The sequence below is a fragment of the Solea senegalensis genome, linkage group LG10 (genome assembly GCF_019176455.1).
Source record: "Solea senegalensis isolate Sse05_10M linkage group LG10, IFAPA_SoseM_1, whole genome shotgun sequence".
Lineage (NCBI taxonomy): Eukaryota > Metazoa > Chordata > Actinopteri > Pleuronectiformes > Soleidae > Solea > Solea senegalensis.
Window position 1 is genome coordinate 15,406,567 of NC_058030.1, and position 20,380 is coordinate 15,426,946.

The 20,380-nt window shown below is 41.9% G+C and overlaps 1 protein-coding gene across 1 annotated transcript; it reads left to right on the forward strand.

The window, feature by feature from the left end:
- Positions 1-3,116: 3,116 nt before the first annotated feature.
- LOC122775873 (cGMP-inhibited 3',5'-cyclic phosphodiesterase A-like) lies at positions 3,117-19,466 on the forward strand. Its single transcript, XM_044036077.1, has 4 exons — positions 3,117-3,667; positions 8,465-8,553; positions 8,637-8,683; positions 17,752-19,466. The coding sequence occupies exon 4, from the start codon at positions 18,486-18,488 to the stop codon at positions 19,464-19,466; it is 981 nt and encodes a 326-aa protein (XP_043892012.1). The 5' UTR covers positions 3,117-3,667; positions 8,465-8,553; positions 8,637-8,683; positions 17,752-18,485.
- Positions 19,467-20,380: the final 914 nt, after the last annotated feature.

A 20,380-nucleotide genomic window follows, 5' to 3' on the forward strand; every position in this document is an offset into this window, starting at 1 on the left:
TGTAGTGTTGAATTGCTGTTGGTATGTTTTGAAAAAAATAAATAAATAAAAGTATGCATGAGGGATCCTTCATCTGAAAACAGGCTATGTCAAGCAGTACAATCAGACCTGACTGAGGGAGCATTAGTGTGTATGCAGCAAGGTTGTAATAGTTTTTGATTTTTCATTAGTTTTAGTTTTTTGTACTATGGAGTATTTGCCAGGTGCAAGATGCAAAAAGTAATGTGATAATAATAATAATAATAAATAACAAACTAACAACATAACAAACTCACATAGCCTTATGTTCCACATTGCAAACAAAAACAAAACAAAACATTTTAAGATGAATGCAAATACAACCTTTCAGAAAAAAATAAATACACCTCACATGAACCCAAAATTATTATGTATGAAATTAATTTACAAGGACAAAAAATTAGCAAATTTTCACAAAGATTTTAGTTAGTTTTGTAAACACCCAAATTAGTTAGTTATAGTTTTTACTTTTTTACATTTTTTTATTTCAGTTAAATGTCTTTTCAAGTTTAGTTTTGGTTATTTATGCTTCTTTGTTCTTTGAGCCATACTCTCGCCAAACTGTGACTGTTACAACTGTGACAGCCACTAGCACAATGTTGCCGTAGCCTCGGTCTGTCTTGACATGAAAAGAGTCACTGTTGTGTGCAGTGTGGGAATGACGTCAAGCAACGTTAGATCTAAACATAATGAGAGGGGATGGCTCGAAACATTTTAGGGTTAGGGTTATTTGTTTATATTTAAAAGTTAATAAGTTATTTAAAAAATCCCTTAATGAAGTAGTTTCTGATGAATTTCACATTTGAATACTTGATTGATTATTTGGTCAAGAACATCACAATTTCCTAGAGCCCTGAGTGAAGTTGTTTCATATTACCCATGACTATAACATACTGTCACTAACTATTACTGTAACATTATTTAAATGTTCTTATTATTAACCATAAAGAATCGTAGCAGTATGTTCCTCTTTCCCAAATTAATTACCTGAGTTGTGTTTTCACACAGATAGAAGTATGGACATAATCTATAAGAGATGCTGGCCAAATCCCTCATTAATGGTTTGCTTTCAAATGATGGTTTTGTGACAGTAAGATTTAAACAAATCAGTAGAGTTACACAACTGAACCATGAGCTGATAAAGCTACAACAGATGATTTTCTTCTCTTCCACATTTCTCGTTCACATTGTCAAATTGTCATGTTTTCATAAAAAGATTCATTACAAGTTCAAGCTTGAAAATGATCCACAGTTAAATGAATCACTGAGCTTTTTGTGTTTGCTGTCACTGAAGTCAGTTCAGTGACGATGAACACTCCTCTGTTGCAACAGAGTTAAACAATAATGAAATCAATAAAAATGAAGTCTTGGCTTGAAAGCCAAAAGGAATAAGGATAACTTTTATGACTGTATTGAAACTCTGGGACCAGTCAACCTGGCATTCAATCGTAACATTTTAATAAACACTTACCACATAAACTGCTAAAACCTGCAATGTGTTTCTTGGTGAAGCATATTTATGTTATATACAGTATATATATATGCATTTACAAAACGTTTAAGTGCCTGTAGCATTGAATCAAACTGGCTCCAGGATTAATAAAACAATATGCTACTTGTGTTCAAGGGACCAAGTTGCAGTAGTAATAATAATAAGTATTACAATACTGTAAAATGTATTTTCTCTAGCTTCACAATAGTTATTTGGGGCGAAAAGAATAACACTACATTTTGTATGGACATCATCCTGAAGACTCTATCTAATGATCATTCTCAGTCATGCTACAGTGTCTCAGAGGTAGTGATGTTGTGAAAATTATATTATATATTATATTAATCTTTCAGAAATAAGCATCTCAGCAGATTATATTACGGATACGTGCGAAGCAATAAAAAGTCGTCCGACATTGTCACCCCACAGGAAAATGTGTTATTAACCACTTTGCCAAATTTGAATGATTAAAAAAAGAAAGAAAAGAAAAAGGTTTCATATCATGTAATTCATTCTCTGCTCTGAAATGTTGGGGACATGTCTGAGCAGAACACACACTCAAACTTGTTTTTACATCTTAGTGAGGACACAGGATAGAGATGATGCATACTAACCCTTACCCAAACCCAATTCTAACCCTAACACTAAAACCAGGTCTTAAAGGTAGGGTTTGACATCCTGGAAAAACTGTTAGAGCTGGCTACATTTTGAATTTTAAGAGTATGCTGGACACAAACAGAGCTGCTTTAGCTCTAGTCCTGCTCTCTTTCTCCCTCTTTCTCTGTCAGTGGTATCTGCAGCCCCACAGCATGGAGACAGAAGAAACACTAGTGGGGTGGCAGAGTTATAGGATGGCTTAAACTATAAGGTCAAGTATTTCATTTGTACGCTTGAAAAATCAGCTGTAGCTGTTTATCTTTACAAAAGTTATTAAAAAGGACATGAAGATATTCACAATGTATTAAATACTATAGATAGATACAGAGATGTATTGGTTTGGTCTTATGTCTCTTATATATAATCTCTATACAGGGTTTTCTTCTCTGCTGTTGCAATTTTTTTATATCTCACGGTGGGTGTCCTGCAGTGTTAGTGTGGTTGTATCTCTCACATTCTTCCTTGTCAGATACTGTCGTCTAGTGTGGTCTGAAAGGTAAACAGGACCCAGGGGGGTCTGGGAGTTCCAGTCTGAATTAACTGCTCAGTGTCAGAGTCAAGTGTTGGCTAATGGAGCCTGTCAAAATCCCTGCAGCCTAAAACCACCTGCCTTGAGAGGCCTTGTGTGGATGACAACTCACTGTAGTTATACCCACTACACCCACAGCTACACTCAATACTGTGCTGTCACACTTGATTTATGCACTAAGTAGAGAGGAATAAATGCTGCAATTAATCTTAATTAAGACTTAGTAATCCTGACAGAACTATATTGGCGTCAACTTGTGTGACCTCTAAATTTTAAATGGCTTTTTTTTTTTTTTTTACTTGTTCAACATAGTAACGGGCCAACCATAATTCAGATTTGAGGTGTAAGTCTTAGGCAATATTTTCATTCATTTATATTTTTATTTGTTTTCTGTTAATGGAAAATATTGTTCAACAGAAATTGGGTGAAAGGCAGGGAACTCCTTGGACAGGCAGCCAGCCTGTGGCAGCGCTGACCATTCATGCTCGCATTCACACCTACGAGCAATTTAGAGTCACGTTTTAACTTAACCTGCATGTTTTTGGGCAATTGTCCAGTTAGGTTAAAGTGACTGTGTGGAGAAAACCCATACAGTCTCAGAGGACCCTGACAGACCCTGGAATGGCTGCAAGGCTTGCATAGACAATATTTCATCTCTAACTCTGCACACTAGCTTGTCTTTTATTTCAACTTCAAATACACAATATATCTCTGTGTTAATTCAAGGAATGTCTGTCCATGTGTTAATAACAGATAACTGTCCAAAGATTTCATTGACTGGCTTCAAACGAGGCGGGTGACTTACTAAGGGCACCGGTGTGTGCAGTGCCAACCTTGGTAGTTTTAGGACAAGCAATACGAGAGATATTGGTGGAAATGTGACATTTACCAATCGAGCTGCTTCCACCCTATCTCACAAGGGGAAATAAATGGAGACACACTCACCACCCTTACCATCTACTGATCTGTATGTGAGTAGTAAATTACACACTTGACTGTTCTTTGTTAAAAGAATACAACCAGGTGAATGCTGTGCAAAGATGCCAGCAGAGTTAAGGATGCTAGCTGGGAAGATGTAAATAAAACGCACAACCAAGCAGCTGGAATAGTGTACAGGCACATCTGCACAGAGTATGGACTGGCGGTGGTCCCAGGGTCATCTGAGTGTCTACTAAAGGTGATGGAGAACAACAGCTAAGTTCCTGAGGGACTTCCAGCGCCGGAGAGAAAAACTGGTGGTGGCTAATCAACCGGACATAGTGGTTATTGATAGACGGCAGTGGTGATAGATATGGTAATCCCAAATGATAGCAACATCAAGAAGAAGGAAACCAAGAAGCTTGAGAAATACCAAATGGGAGCTCGAGAAGATGAAGGGAGTAAAGACAACTTTGATCCCAGTGGTGATGGGAGCACTAGGTGTATCCACCCCCAAAGGTGGAGAGTGGCTCCAACAGATTCCAGGAATTACATCTGAGATCTCTGCCCAGGAGAGCACAGTCCTAGAAACAGCTAAGATAATGCCCAGAATCTTTAGGCTCCCAGGACCCGGACTTGGAGGAGGTACAAGACTGCCTCTGTTCCCTTCAACAGTTGACTGTTGAAATAATGAGACAATGAATCTGAGTAGACTTAGCCTAGCTGACGCCAAACTGCATCTCAATCACATTTGAGATTGAGTATGAGTCTTCAGTAATTGGATGGACCTACAACCAGTCAGACCAGTGATCCTGATGACGCAAAGCGACAGAAAATGTGTCAACAAACGTGCTGTTGTAGTTTTCTCAGAGTGATGGCGACTTTGGTGGCCACCATGTTGGACATATACAGAAGCTGCTAGACGTTGCGTCTCTGTCATCATCGTATTAATCCCATCTCTAGCACACCAGTGATGATTTGTCATTAGTCCCCCTTTACCAGCCAACATGCTAATGTGTAGCACCATTCGGTAGTGTTTACTTTAAGTCTGAGTCTGTTTTATATGTATTAAAACCTTTGAGAAGAAATAGCTTATGAGACTGCTTATAGAGAGGGAGATATCTCTCAGTAATGTTACTCCTGTGTTTCTGGTTAGCACTTTTCATTAATGCTGCAGACACAGTGCTGGTTTGACTGAACCCAGCTCCCTCAGCTTGCATTACCTAGAGCTTTTATATGAGCCGTAGAGACACAGTAAGTGCAGGAAACTTTTGTATATTGCTCAAAAAAAAAAATCTTTGTACTGTCGTGTTGGTATTTTGAGATATGAGAAATACAGAACACAGCTTTGAGCTCTGCTAAGTGAAACTACCCTCGCGACGGTGCATCTCAGTAGAGCACGTGACACAGAGAACTAAGATCTGTTATAGTCTATATGTATATGTGTCGGTTCAATAGATGGGGATGAGCCATGTGCCGTGGTGCTTCCTTGTTGACGCACAGACTGGGTCTCCAGCCTCTTGGCACGATGTCAGCGAATCAGAGTGAGCCGCACCCAGTCCCTCCTTTCCAGCGGGTGCTGTTGGACCGCTCTATGAACTGTTATTTTGTATGGTGTTGTTGAGCGGGCAACTATTTGTGTGGTGCTGTGTAGGCGTTAGTTATTGTTTCAGATAAGACTTTGCGTCTTTCCGGGGCGCAGGTTAATTTTGACCATAAAGCAAATGTCAGTGTATTAAAAGTCTATAAAAGATATGTTCCCACAGTACCTATAGTTTAAAATGGGACTGATTTATTTTAACTTTTTTTTTTCTTACTTGTTCAACATAGTAACGGTTTTTACAGCAATGCTCCGAGTGATAGATAAAACAATGTGAAAAAGAGAATACACAATAAGACTGCAGGATCTGTTGCACGGATACGTTTTTGTGCACTGCTTCAAAGTAACAGCATTGTAAATTGTGATTTTTTTTTTGGTTGTTTTGGAGATTATTCAGAGGTAAATTTACAGTAAAAATGCTACATGGGTTTAAAGAGCATCAGTCCATGGTTGGAGCGAGTTAAGTACGCACCACAGTTCCAAAAAAAACTTGAAATAAATTAAATAAATAAAATAGCAGCGTTTTCATACATCTCTCAATCAGCAAAGTCCAAACAACCGTATCGTTTAAAATGCAGTGGTGAATGTTGTTATTATCTACAGTAATGAACCTGAGAGCAGAATGGTAGACTGAGTCTCAAAGGTTTTCTCTATTTCAGAGAGAAAAACCTCTTACTGCAACTGTTGTTTTTATTTTATTACAGGAAAAGTCAAACTATTCTTTATTCAACAATTATCCACAAATGTGCACATAACATGCTTTAAACCTCTCGTCGATACACAGTTTTTTTGTCAGATCATCCGCCTGAAAACAGGAAGAACACAAGCACAGCACAAATGACAACAAACAAACAATGCTCCTTGACACTGCCTGCTGTGAATATTTATGCAGCATGCTGGCAAAAACATTTTTGTAAAGTCTTGACACACTGCAGCTTCTTCGTTGCACCAGTGTGACTGAACACTACGTGTCTGGAAATTGAGTGCATGAATTCACAGATACATGACAACTATATGATTTCACCTCCTGTAGTCAAACTTCTACTTCAATAATGGATGTTTATATCGACCTCTTATGGTTTCTGGTGATATATAAATCCAGGTTGGGTATATCCTGAATCCCTATAAGCTCTGCCGCAAAACAGGCTGTTTATGCCCTTTAAATGCTTACCGTGGGTCATCCAAAGGTTGAAGAAAGAAGAATCATGATGTCAATGTCTCCTGCAGAGCACATTACACAGCAAGAGATTCTTCTTTGTGCAATGGAAACTTCATGAAGCTTCTCTGCCAGCAATCATGGATCAGCAAAATATCCAGCCAATCCAACTTGAAAACACTCAAGTACGCTCTTCCCAGATGGCGAGCCTGCTGTATCATGATGTGCAAGTGCCCTCAGCTGCTCATACAAACAAATATTATGTTGTCACACACATGCAAATGTAGCGTCAGGCGTGCTTTGTCACGCAACACTCAGCCATCGTTACATGCTCGTACATCTAGCCACTGAAATGCGTTCCCTTATCTTTGGATTCCTCAGCAGAATCCCCGTCTGGCTATTCAAGCCAAACTCAGTGTGCACATGTAGAGGAAGGAGCCCTTTCATCGTGCACTAGAGAAATAACAAGCCCTGCTGGATTTTCTTGCCCGGCGCAGATATGATCAGAGCCAGAGCCCGATGGTTAGTTCTGTCTGAGAGCTCCAAGTCTTTGGCTTTTACCACTTGGACTACGTGGAGGCCCTCTCTCCAGGGAACGGTCCAGCTGAGGCCAAGCAGAGTAAAGTGCTGTAGGAAAAGTCCAAGGCCAACACACTCTGCTCTGAACACCAGGAAGTACAAAAAGGAAATGACCTGGGCCTTTGGAAGTCATTAAAGCCCTAATCTCATAACACAGGGGCAGGACAAACTTCAGCAGCTCCCAACGTTTCCCCTGTGGATATTTGAACCAGTTTAAGTCGTAATCTTGCCGTAGTTTTGCTGATGGAGACCGTATCTCTTTGATTTGGTAAATAGTTGGTTACAGTCATGATTTTCCAGCACAAATTACAATAAAATGTTCTTCCAACAGAGAAATCATTATGAGTTATAAAACGGTCAAGTGTTCACTAAATAAATGATTGTTCTTTTCTAGTTTCCTTTGTTGTGACTGCTCCAAGGTTCCGTTATTAGTGTCGTCTTTAATTTGTTGTGTGTCACAACTCTCCATCAAAGTGGTCGGATAGTAAGGAGAACAGTGCAATGCACAAATCGGGCAAAAATGGGGGGGTGGTTTAAATTTTTCAACACATGCCATTTTAGCGCTTAAATTATTGAGCGCTTCCAGTGAGCCGTGAACCTGTGCATAATGCAAACCCAAAAGAAATGTTTCAGTGCCACACATTCTGAGAAATCCGGCTCATGCGTGTACACAGCACAATAAAACCGGTTACAGATGACACAATGAAGAAAGGAGGTATGTCGTGGCGTCCTAGGTCAACAACGTGTGACACCAATTTATAGAGAAGTCAAGCTGGACTCACCAGTTCACTGATTTATTCCTTAGGGCTCATGTAGTGATTGACACCGTTTAAATGTATTGTTGTCGAGACCAAAGAATGCAGATTAGATAAAAACAGAAGAAAATTCAGATGCCACTTTGCTTTCGATGGAAAAAATGTCATGTGTATAGGTCGGGATTTCAAATATTTTGAGAACTGTGTGTATGCTGATAACTTTATTAATGTAGAGCAAGTCGGAGCTCAGGCTGCAGCCTAAAATATCTCCTTCTCAATCATTATTTCAACAATAACATGAATTTCCACTGGCTTTGCCTTTAAAGGGTAACAGGGATCTGCTGGTACAGCGTGTCTTGCAGACTCTTATAAACACTCCTGACACTGGGTAATGTTCAGAGTATCCTGGGGCACACATGCCTTCTGTGAATTCAACCAAATCTCGTTGGCTTTGAACAAGAGAAGTCGCACAAAGCTGGTCATTCAGTAAAAAAGGGGAGTAAGAAGCTTTCGAACCAAGGTTGTTTATTTTTTTTCCAATTTCCATGCCTTAGAAATGCAACAATAAAATCTAGGTTTTCATGGTCAATTAAACATGCACCAACACGGAATCGCTGTTTCAACAATGTCACTAAGTTACATCTTATAACAAACCCGCTGCTGATCTGCTGATTACTGATAACTGTTGACAGTTGACTACTTGGAGCAAAACAAGTGAAGGATAATGTACTGTGATGTCATTTTTGGTACCATCTCTTAGGTGTCCCTCTGTTTCCTGTGCAGCACTCCGACAGTTTTGAGCCGGGTAATGCTGACATTGCAGAAAATATCAATTCATTATTAAAACAAGTGAGTTTGCAGTTTTTCCTTTGAAGGCCGTTTTGAAAAGTCTAAAAGTGTACAGGTTCTTCTAACTCTTTCTCCCCCCTCAGTCCAGCCCGAGAGCAGATGTGCCGTATCAGGGTTACAATATTATGAGGTAAGAATATTTTCATTCCAGTGAATCATTTATAACATTTGGAATTCTACCTTATAGCACATACTGTATTGTTCTAGGCAGAGACTCGTGATTGGCGAGGATCACGTACAATGTTCCCCCTGGTGTTTACAATGCTCAGGCTTAACCCAATGACAAGTATAAGCTGTTTGAGAGGTTTCTAATTTTTGTCAGTTTACTTAAGACAGCCTTTGCTCCATTAAATGACGTCAAACAGCCACTGGAAAGACTAAATAGGGCTTTTAAAAGTCTGCTGCTGTCTACACAACTGTCCGTACACTGGTCCTAATGGGAGATTGTGAGTCCCCCTCCTCAGCTGATAAAGATGGAAAAGTCATGCGGTGCTTTATATTCTCAAATTGAGGGCAAAACATGTTGCCTTAAAAGTCTCTGTTTACACTGTCAAGCAGGTACATGTTCCCCATAAAATGTTATTGATAGAGGAGGGAACAAGAGTGTGGAGGGTTTGTAAATGGAGGCCTGAATCTGCCTGCTTCCTCTCGAGGAACCACGCACTTTATGGATAACTTCCTCCTCTGTCCCGGTCCAACTGCGCCTTGACGTGTGCCGGCGCCATGCTCTGTGATGGCAACCAGGATAAACGGTACAAGCAGCGTGGGATACATGGCAGCTTAAAAGCCTCTGTCCCAAATAACATTTCCAAAGACACACAAAGGGAGATGGGCTGTCAGAGTCAAGATGAAGAACAGCCATGTAAGATGGAAGCTTATTGGGCAAAGCCGGGTCGCGGCTGAGCGGCTGCTTTCATGGGGACAGAAAGTCTGCTGTCACGTCCCTGTCTTCTCTCTCGCCGTCTGTTTAGATGCCAGTTTGCCTTTCTGCTGTTGTGTGTGCCAAAGCTTCACCAATCGGCCGACATCAAGCCGAAATCTTGTTCTTCCCTTGTCATCACAGAGCAAAATTGTGTTGTACAGTAAATCACCTGATTTAGTTCTTCAGGGGGGAAAAAAATGACTTTTATGTAGGACCACTCATGTCTGGAGGATTTTGGCCCAGAGGAGAGGAAAGTTGACTTGCATGTTTCACCAAAAACCCACAGCAGTTGGCTCCTTCTGAGTGGTACCCAAATTCTTCCATAGGTTTGTTTTCATCCTCAATGATCGTTTACGTCTGGCATTTGAGAGAGCAATAGCTTGTTCTAGAAATTCATCTGTGTGCGATGTTCTTCCTAAGTAGCCAGACACATTCTCTGATAGCATATTTACACACCGGGAGAATAAAGTGGTCGGCCAGCTTAGGCGACGTCACTAAATTTATTTCTTACAGCTTGGAATATCAACTGTTCTCCCCGGATACTAATTCGAACACATAAACTGAGGGTAACTGCAAAAACAGAGAAACAAAACCAGTGTTCTGTTTTCCCCCAAAATGTAAAATCTGTAAAACTCAGTGTCTGGAATTTATTAGGATAATTACTGTTGGTCTGTAACATGAAATAAGGCAACCAGAAGTTCATAATACAGTGCATTGTCCTTTTAGCTTTGTAATTCATTAATATAACTGACGTTTTTGACCAGACTTTTAAGGGGCAGCAGAAATTCCGTCAGCCTGTTTGATTGAGCACTAGAAACACAGCAAATAATAATAATAATAATAATAAAATCATTGTTGTTTTTAACACTTGGAAAAGTGGAAAAGTGAATTGGCATATTGAAGGTGACATCACTCCAGCTTCAGGAAAAACAGTCAAGAGAAGGAATCAGTGGACTTATGACAAAACTACAACATTATTTGACAATGCGAGAGGCAAATATTACTGATTTTTAGCTTGATTTGCTTCATTTACATCACAATGTGCCCTCGGATCCTTCTTTGGTGATGACCCAGACTCTGTGCCACCTACTGCTTATCTTGGTGAACTCATTTTTAAACATCTGTGAAAATATGTGATACATTTTAAACAAAACCAGGTCACAGCATACACCGTTTTAAGCCGATACGGCAAACATGCAGCAGAAACAAAAACTGACTGCAAAAACACATGTAGTAAGGAGTGTATTAGATTAGTGTTCCCTTTTTTTATTGTACACTTGTAGATCCTCCCCCACTCGATTGGGAATATTGCTAAGAGTCGTGATGCCACTGTGAGGCATTGTGATTTTTCCTCCTTTCATACGGAAACTGGGATTAGAGATTTAAAGTCGCATGTTGAACAGGCTTTTAAATATCCGATCGATTAGACTTTTCCCAAAATGTCAGTTGCTTAACATCTGACAAAGCTGGCTTGTTTGTAGCTCGACTGTGAAGCACTTTTAAGTTAATCCATTTGTCTTGGAAAGAGTTTTATGAGCAAAACTGCACAGGATTTACAGGCTTTTGTCATCCTGTACAGGTCTGTTTGATCGTCCAGCTGAGGAAAATCAACAAAACTTGAGTTGCACGATTTCATGATGATTCCTAATAAGGGTTTGTTCCAGGTAATTAGTTATTTAAACATACGGAGCGAGGCAGAAGTATGTTGTAGTCGAAAAAGAACTTGTTTGATTATAGTAGGTAATTATGCTTTTGGAAAAAGCTGTCCAGTACCCTTGTCTTTTTTCCTGACTGGAAAGATGCTGTGGAGCACTTTAGCCATTAACTCCTGTTTCCCTGACAAGTGAATAGAGCTTAAAGATCTGTTTCTGGGCCTGACTTCTCAGCAGCATTCCTCATGTTTAGGAAAACATGTAAACTGACGTCAAAAAAAATAAAAGTGCCTTTGGCCTGTCTCGGCTGGCCTAGATGCCCATATGAAAGCCGACTTTTGTGTGCCGGACAACTCTAAGGTGGACGGCCAGTGTTTTTCCTGGCATGTATTGAACAAACACGCACCAATTACACTGAACTGCCTGGTGTGTCAAACCATGATCTACAGTTTTATTTTGCGCCATTTGAAAAAGACTGACGAAGTACATCTCTGCTCTGCAGCACAAAAAGACGGGGGAGATATACATACAGTTCAGCATAATGCAACTTCCTGCAGTTTCTCTGTTTTCATATAAAAGGCAAATGTTGCTGAAGACAAGTGCTTTGCAAACCACACGGTCTGAGCGAGCTTTGAAAATCTATGAGCTGAAATATTCAGAGCTCATACATGCAACTTTCCTAACTCGTCGGAATATATATGCAATAAAAAGTGCAGCTCCATTCCCTCTCAGACCCTGGAATTGCATTATTCATCTTAAACAGTGTTTCAACTTTCTCTCTCTGCCCACAGTGCTCTCACACACACACACACACCATTGAATTAAGAACCTGTCTTCAGATTCAATCACAATATTCTCCACCACCGTCCTCCAAAAACGGAGCCCTCGTTAATTGCACTCTATGTGCTATTTGAGCTAAAAACATGGGAAAAAAAAACAGACTAAAGGTGACCTTTTTCTATCGCAGGTTCATTATAAACACAACATGCTTTGCAACTATATAACTACAACATTTTATTTGTTCCATACAATTCATGTAGTTCTAACTCAATTTGACATAGATCTCCACATGTGTGTCTTAAAACGTAAATTAATTTTGTGGCATAATTTCAAAATGTTCAAAAAGTAGCACACACACCAAACAAATCCAAAAACACAAGTAACCTGTAAAACTACTCCTGTGACTATTACACAGCTTTATATTATGGCCTTTTTATTACCAGGTCTTTTAAGAACCAAGGTGTTGGACTTCGTGGCACCAGCTTCAACTGGTGATATTGCAGCATATTTTTTAACAGTGTGTGGTGCTGACAGTGCGCCTTATGTACAGTATGTGCATGAAATGTGGATTAACTAAAAACAACTTTTTGAAGTCCGAGCAGTGTGTGAAGTTTGTCTGTTTTAGTTGTTGTGCACATGTGGCACGCATACAATACCTGTTTGGGTTTGACATTTTGTAACCTCGCTTGTAGATACAGTATGTTACAGTCTGGCATGTCTGGAGTGTCAGCAATGATATTTACCAACAAACACAGAAGGCAGGTGGCAGTCGGAGCTCGTCCTCTCTAGTAAATTGTGGCGATTCTTTTCTCTTTTTATCAAACTGGTGTTTGGTCTGGAAAACATTTAGAGAGTTTGTGACAAATGGAAGGAGCAGATTGTCTGTAAAAGAAAAGTATTGATTGTGAAAAGTGATGGTTTCATCAGCTTTGATCTGGGTATTTTATATATACTTGTGTCCAAACATTTAAATCCTATTGCTCTCTTGAATCCGCTGATGAATCCCTGGATTGTTCACGATTTAAACTGGAATATTGATAGAAACACTTTGGCAGAGTTTGAAATCACTGATCCTGACTCGTATATAATGCAGATCCTGCTTTAGAATCTTGTTCTTTTTCTGCTCTGATTGTTTATTACACGAAGTTCGGGCTGACAACATCAGGTCACATGCATGTTTCTAAAAGAAAAGGAAGCTTGTCAATTCCTCGGGTGCCCAGCCTGCATGCATGCGTGTGTGTATGTCGATATGATGGCAGGGGCATTTCTGTGTATGTACTTGTATTTGTTACAGTTTCTGGCATAAACACTGACCTTGTCAGGATCAGTAATCCTCATGGAGACCAAAACCTGGTCCTAATGAGGCATTACCTAATTTGTGAGGAACTGGCTAAGTTTAGACGTACTGGTTATCTACTGGGCATCAACTGGTCATGGTTAAGGTCAGATAGAACACTTTGTTTAGGCTGTCCAAATGAATGGAAGTCAATGCAGTGTCCTAAGAAGAATAGTAGTAACCACCCCCCCTCACTCTCTCTGTGTGTGTGTGTGTGTGTGTGTGTGTGTGTGTGTGTGTGTGTGTGTGTGTGTGTGTGTGTGTGTGTGTGTGTGCGTGCCTGTGTGTGTGTGTGTGTTCACAGCACCTCTGTGGAAACTTGGACATAAGCCAGCCGTTCTGTTGCCCATGAGGGCTGGTAAACACGCTGCAGTATATCTCACTCTGTGAACACAAGTGCCAAACATAGTGTAAACGTGATTCCATCACTTCATTCAGCTTCTTGCTCCTCTTTTTTTTCCAAATATCTGAATCACACTGCATTCTATCTCATGTAAGATAGCACCTTCTTCTTCTTCTTCTCCCTTTAGGGGTCACCACCTCCATCTTGCCCTATCCCTTGTTTTGTCTACTGTGACACCCACTGTCATGTCCTCCCTGACAACATCCACGATCCTTCTCTGTGGTCTTTAAATGCATGATATACTGTAGGTGTTATATTGTAAAGGAAGGTTATTACTTATTATCAAAGTGTGATTAATACGACAGCTGCTCTTGATTTATAGATTAAGATTAGTGTGAGCTATTATTAACAAGCAGGTTTGCTTTAAGTGTAAATCAAGTGAGATGTACATTATCAGTCTTGTTACAGATGGGTATCAACAGAGTATAGGATATAAGGTAGAGGGAGGTGGTAAACAACTCTGTAGGAACTCTGTAGGGTCGTAGGACATTCACACTTCCTGAGTATACATCAGATCTGTCATCTCTAGCCCCCGAGGCCAGCACAGGGCTGAGCGAGGTCACAACACATAACTGAACCCTCGCCAAACATCCAAACCAGATGTCGGATGAATTGCTTCTCATAAAAGATTCCTCTTTTACAATGGACCCTAAGAAAAAGAGAAAGTCCATTACCTCTGCATTCCCGAGTTGTTAAAATTCTTACAGGTAATTCAGTATGGCCTCCAGGCATGCTTGTCGAATGAGCTCAAATAGAAAGAACCTGTCCTCTCCTGATATAAAGGTTATAGTGTCTGCTGAGGACTGAAGTGAGTAATCAGAGTTTGCCACAAACTACAACAACGTTGAAATGAAAAATAGGGTGAGTTTTATTCTTCCTGGTTCTCGTAGGAGAAACAATGACCGCTGGTAGCTTTCACTTTAGATTCTCCAACTGTTCAACATCTGGATGAAGTGTACTTTTTCTCTCATGTTCCTGCTCCCGACATAAGAGATTTGACCCTCGGATGTAACAAAGACCAAAATGTGACATGATATCCGAAAGTAATAAGGATGCATCCTGGTTGTCTGGCCAGCTGCACCTCCTCTCTCTTTATGTCTTCTTCTTCTTTCTTATTGTCAGTTTATAAAACATTCTCAGATGACTATTCCAACAAAAAAAAAATACATCCGGTCTGATGAGTAAAAAAGAAAAGAAAAAAAAAGAAGATGTTGCTGAATAAATCTGCTCACACTTGGATCCAGCATCTGTCCTGTGTGATATAATGCATTGAAAGGACTGTCTGGCACTCAGTCAGCATGTGCTGAGAGATGTGGGACAGGACCTGGCCTCCTCATGCTCCTATCACTCCCTGTTAGCGCTTCTTCTCCTCTCCTGCTCCTCGCTAATCACAACTGACAAGGGATACACAAAACTCTGTCCACACCAGCGGACAGAAGGAGCTGTGCTGACCTCTCCCAGTTGGAGTGAAAGCACACAGGTACAAGTCCTATTCTCCCATATTCTGCCTCTTTGTTCTGAAGGCTGCAGACGAACACAAACACAAGCACATGGCATGAGAGAACTCTAATGTGTGTAACTTTTAGGAGGGTTTGTTGGCCCATACGTATGTTTTTAAAAGTCTATGATGTAATATAAACATAGATTTTTGTAGCCCTAGAATCAGCCTTTGTGACAGTCAAACATTCCAGGGGCCACACGTGATCGGCTTCCTCGTCGACAGCAGCTTCTGGTTCGTGGCTTCCCACATCCCTTCATTTGTCCTCCAGTTCTGAATGTACCGTCTTCTTCAGTTGGAAAAAGGTGTCGTAGGTTTTCACTGGGCTTCAGTTTCTGTAGTTGGGTAAATCCACTGGGTGGATGACTGGCCCACTCAGCTTCACCAGAGCCCCGTTAGCCGACATTCATTGTTTCCACCTCCTACAACAAGGTTGTGGGGTTGCTGTGTGCGCAAGTAATCTAATCCAAACAGAAGTGACGTCATTTCTTTTCACCATCAGGACAGGATGACAGGACCGTCGTCCTGCGTGGTTTTCACGACACCATACAGAGCCGGACACAACGTGACGGGTTTCTGAATTCAACGGTGAAACTCGCTATGTTGTTTCCGGCTCCGTACGGTGTTGTGAAACCACAAAAGATGATGGTTTCTTCTCTGCAGATGACGTCCACACACAAGAATAATACGTAGAGTTTGGCAGCAGGGAAGTACGTGACGCCACCTGCAAAAGTAGAAATATTTCAACTTGAGCGACAGACGCGATTTGTGCGATAAGCGCGAAGGACCCTAACCCATCTAACTCTAAGTCTTTGATATGCACTTTAGGGCCTTACATTACGGAGGCCACCATCTTGTGCCATCATGATCCTTCTGCATCTTCAATGCACAAAATCACAAAGCCAGACAGTGTGTTTTGCATTTTAAAGAGGAAGCTTCAAACAAGGAGCTACATCTTCTATGGTATGTTAAAGCCACCGTAATTGCTTGATGCACTGGGGAGAGGGAGGGGTGAGTGGAGGAGTCCTCCGTTTCTTACCAGAATATCAGAGAGAATATATCCTGTGAGCTGCAGTTCTCGGGTGAACAAAAAAGCCTTTTTAATGCCAGAGGTTAGAAGAGACTGGTCTGAGATGATGGAAAGGCAACAGTAACTCAAACATCACCTGTTACAACCAATGCTGATTGGTGACAGCAGCAGAAGACTACACCGTGTTCTGCTCTTCATTGTGTGTCATGTGTACCTGAAACAGTGGCTGGTCAGTGTAAATCTGTATGTTTGTGTGTGTGCGAGAGAGAGTGAAAGGAACTGACGGTCGCTTTGTACGTCAGCATCTTTGTATGTGCGTGGGCAAACGTGAGTGAGATTACAAGTGCTTGCTGTGCTGTGCTCGCATCTATATTTGCATACATCCACCTTATGTGCGACGGTGTGATCTCACGAGAGCGTTACGTGCACATCTGAGGGAGCGCACACATGTGCCTCCTCGACTGTGAGCACACGTGCTCGCATGTACACACGGAGGGTCTGCGTGCCGAAACGCTGATGGAAACCTTCAACTGACGCAACATATCATCGGTGACACTTAAAGTGGGATGAATATTTCAATAGCCTGATGGAGGGGGGAGTGCAGAAAGAATCAAGCTGGAGTGCAGCCACACAACTATTCTGGGAATTTCACTGCTTAACAGATTGCAAATCTCTCCTTTTTTCTCTTGTCAGTACCCAGACACTTCGATTCAATCAGAAATACATTTTTATCTTAAGGAAGTTTGGTAACTTTTCAGAAATATTACACTAAGACCATACATCCATCATTGATGACCTTTAGGGGTCAGGGGGAGGCTGGAGCCAATTTAGGACAAGTCAGTCCGTCACAGGTTTAAAGCTGCAGTATGTAAATGTTGGTGGATGTCAGTTTGGTCTTCGTGAGCAGAAATGATGTAATATTATTTGTATGGTGTGCACTTCATGGGCCACACAGCAGTGTCGTGGTTAGCGATGTTGCATTGCAGCCAAAACGATCTGGGTGCACGACCCGATCTGAACAAAGGCCTTTCTGCGCGGAGTTTGCATGTTTGCACATGTGTGAGTTTTCTCCAGTTTCCTCCCACCGCCCATAAACATGCAGAGGTTAATTGAACACAACGGTCTGAACGTGACAGTGAATGCTTGTTAGTCTCTGTGTGTTTGCCCTGCGATGGACTGGCGACCTGTCCAGGGTGTGACCCCGGCTTTTGCCCTGAGTCAACTGGGATTGGCTCCAGTGACCCATGACCCTCATGTGGAGGATTAAGTGGTGGACAATGGATGGATGTGTGCTTCACCTGAAAACATTCTGTGTTAAGCAGTGCAGGGCGTGGTGGAGGGGCAAGTGTCTTCACTAAAACTTAAAATTAAAATACACCTATTAATGTAAAAAGAATGGGCATGGAAACGTTTCTTCCTCATATTGATTCCATTCTGATAGTGACTTAGTATAAATATGTAAGGCAACCTTGTTGTGGAAGTTTATTATATATAAAAAAGGAAAAAAATCAAAAATTGTACGTCAATGTAATAACAAATACTAATAATACAAATGTGTATATTATGTGTAAACTCAGATGTGGTGACTGGTGAGGACAGTGTCTGCTCAGCTGCCTGAGGGAGGATTTGGAGGGTTTCACATGCTCCCACATTCGTTTGCTCCCTGTGTGGAGTGGGAACTCGGGGGTGTGAATGAGCTGAGATTCACGGCTGGTTGCGGAGCGGGTCACTCTGGATTTGTACCTCAAATGCCCAACAATCACCTGACGGACACTCACTCAAACTGCTCAAATCCCGCAGCGGCTGCGGCATTTATCCTCGAAAGCAACGGGACAAGCCTCTGACATTTCGGTGGAGCGTGAAAAGTGGCCAAATGGTGGACACAAAGAGCACGGTTTCGGTTTGCCGCTGAATACTCCTGATGATGATGATGTTGTGCGGATCCGGCCGTGGAGCCACGCGGCGGGGAGAATGGCAGCAGAAGTCAAAGAGACGGCGCGCCACAAAGGAGGGCAGAGCAGGACGCGTGTGTGCAGAGAAGCAGTGCCCTAGATCCAAGTAACATCTGAGCTACTCTGTCATTCAGGCTCCATTCATGCTGTTTCGGCTTCAAGTGCACCTGGAAAAACAAAGACAATGCGTTCAGTGGCAGCACACCACCGTGCGTAAATGGAGTCACGTCTGTGCGTATTCGCCGTACTTTTCCCTTCACTGTGCGTTCAATAAAGCGTGTTTGTTTTGTCACTGTCCCATGACCACACTGGTATAGATGCATTATATACTTCCTCATACTTCACATGTGCCATGAGTGATGGCGATGTCTGCAGAATCTGACAGTACCGGTGCGCGGGGCTGCTGTGCTCATAAGAAAAGCTTCAGCGCACTGGATCGCAATGGTTATGTGAAAACATGTGTCATCCCACTGTGCCGTGACCGAGGCTACGAGTCGTGGGTGAGGCTAATGTTCACCAAAATATGGTGTTCCCAGAGACTCCGGATTGCGGCGTGTGTGGGGTCGCTCTCGCTTTTTCTCGCTCTGTTGGTCAAATGTGCAGATTGGAGAGCTGAAGGCAGCAGCAGCAGCAGCAGCAGCGCTGACAACACACTCTCGCTTTCATCGTCTCCAGTTCACTTCGTTGCGGGCTGCGCGGTGGACCTTTTGCAAACTTGCTGGAGTGCGCTCTCGCCATTGTTCACCCTCGTATGTGCCTTCTTCTGGGTCGGTGTCTACCTAATCCGCTGCGGGGTTTTAATCCAGACCGCCCTGTCCCTCCTGACCGTGTGCCACCTGGGCGAAGCGGCTGCGTGGACTCTCTTGGACGGGACAGATGAGCAGCTCTTTTCGTTCACCACAGCGGCCGGAGTCGTGCTCGTCTGCGTGGCCACCGGCGCACTCATGGTAGCACGACTGAACCAGGGCATATCTGTGGTCGTTTTCATCAGCATAATCAGGACCATTTCACTCTTCTCACTGCACAAAGTTAGGGCCACTTGGAGACCGTACGTAGCGTACCTGGTTGGAGTGTTGGGCATCCTGCTGGCGAGGTATGCTGACAAGCTCCTTCCTGACCAAGGGAGACACAAGGAGGGCTGCACCCCCGTGACTGGAGCCAGGGAAGAGATCCCTGTATTTAAAAGGCGCAGGAGGTCCAGTTCTGTGATAGCGTCAGACATGGCACACAGTCAGTCCAACAGTAAGTCACATCGCCGGACCTCTCTGCCATGCATCCAGAGGGACCAGGTAAGAAGTTTCTGTCCCATTCAACTTAGCTTTTTCTGGCTTATTTTTTAATCTTCCAGTGAGGAGTTTTGTATTTGACACACACACACACACACACACAGAGATAAAGAGAGGGACGCAAGGACACCAATAAACTGTCAACTGTTACTGGACACTAATTAAGAATATTAAGTTTATTTGTATTAATAGCAGATTATTTGGAAAATGTACTGTCAATATCATGTGTACACTCACTTTCATATTATTATTAGCACCACTAATAATGTGTTGTTTTGCCATGTGCAGCCAAAACAGTCAGTAACAAATCTATTTACAGCATTGTTTTTTTGAAATATAAATTTCCATCTACAACTTTAAACTTGAAGCATGCTCATGCCTTTACCTAATGTAAATATATAGAGTTTAGATGCACCTTGCTTCTGTCAGCTGCCAGATTTGCACCACATGGATGCTATTTTGTGCTTTCAAGCATTAAAGAGAAAGGGAAGCTGGTGATACAAAGTCACTGATTCATCTCATCCCTGGTTGTTTATGTCAAACATTTACCCCTCCCCTGACAAATTTATTTTTATCTTCTTCTTTTTCTTATTTTACAACTTCCTCTACATCACTCATCAGAGATTGATGTCCTTAGATCCCAGGAATGTGGCATTTCTAGCTTTTAATCCTCATCTGATACTGATTACATACCTGTATTAAGAGGAGATGGGAGGGCGTCACTCAACCCAAGTCACATCGGCCCCCTCAGCCCACCGTATGGAAAATCAATGAGCATGCTGAGCATGTGAATGGGAAACAGATTTTCTCAGTGATCAAAGCTCTCGTTGTGACCTGTGAGTGCGGTTACGTTGGGAGATGAGAGGCTGCACTGTCGGCCCAGCCACTTGAAAGATGCCCTAAGCTCTCAGGGCTAGTTAGTGTTGTAGTGTGCTTGTTTGTTTTTCTTAGTGGTTACACACAAACAC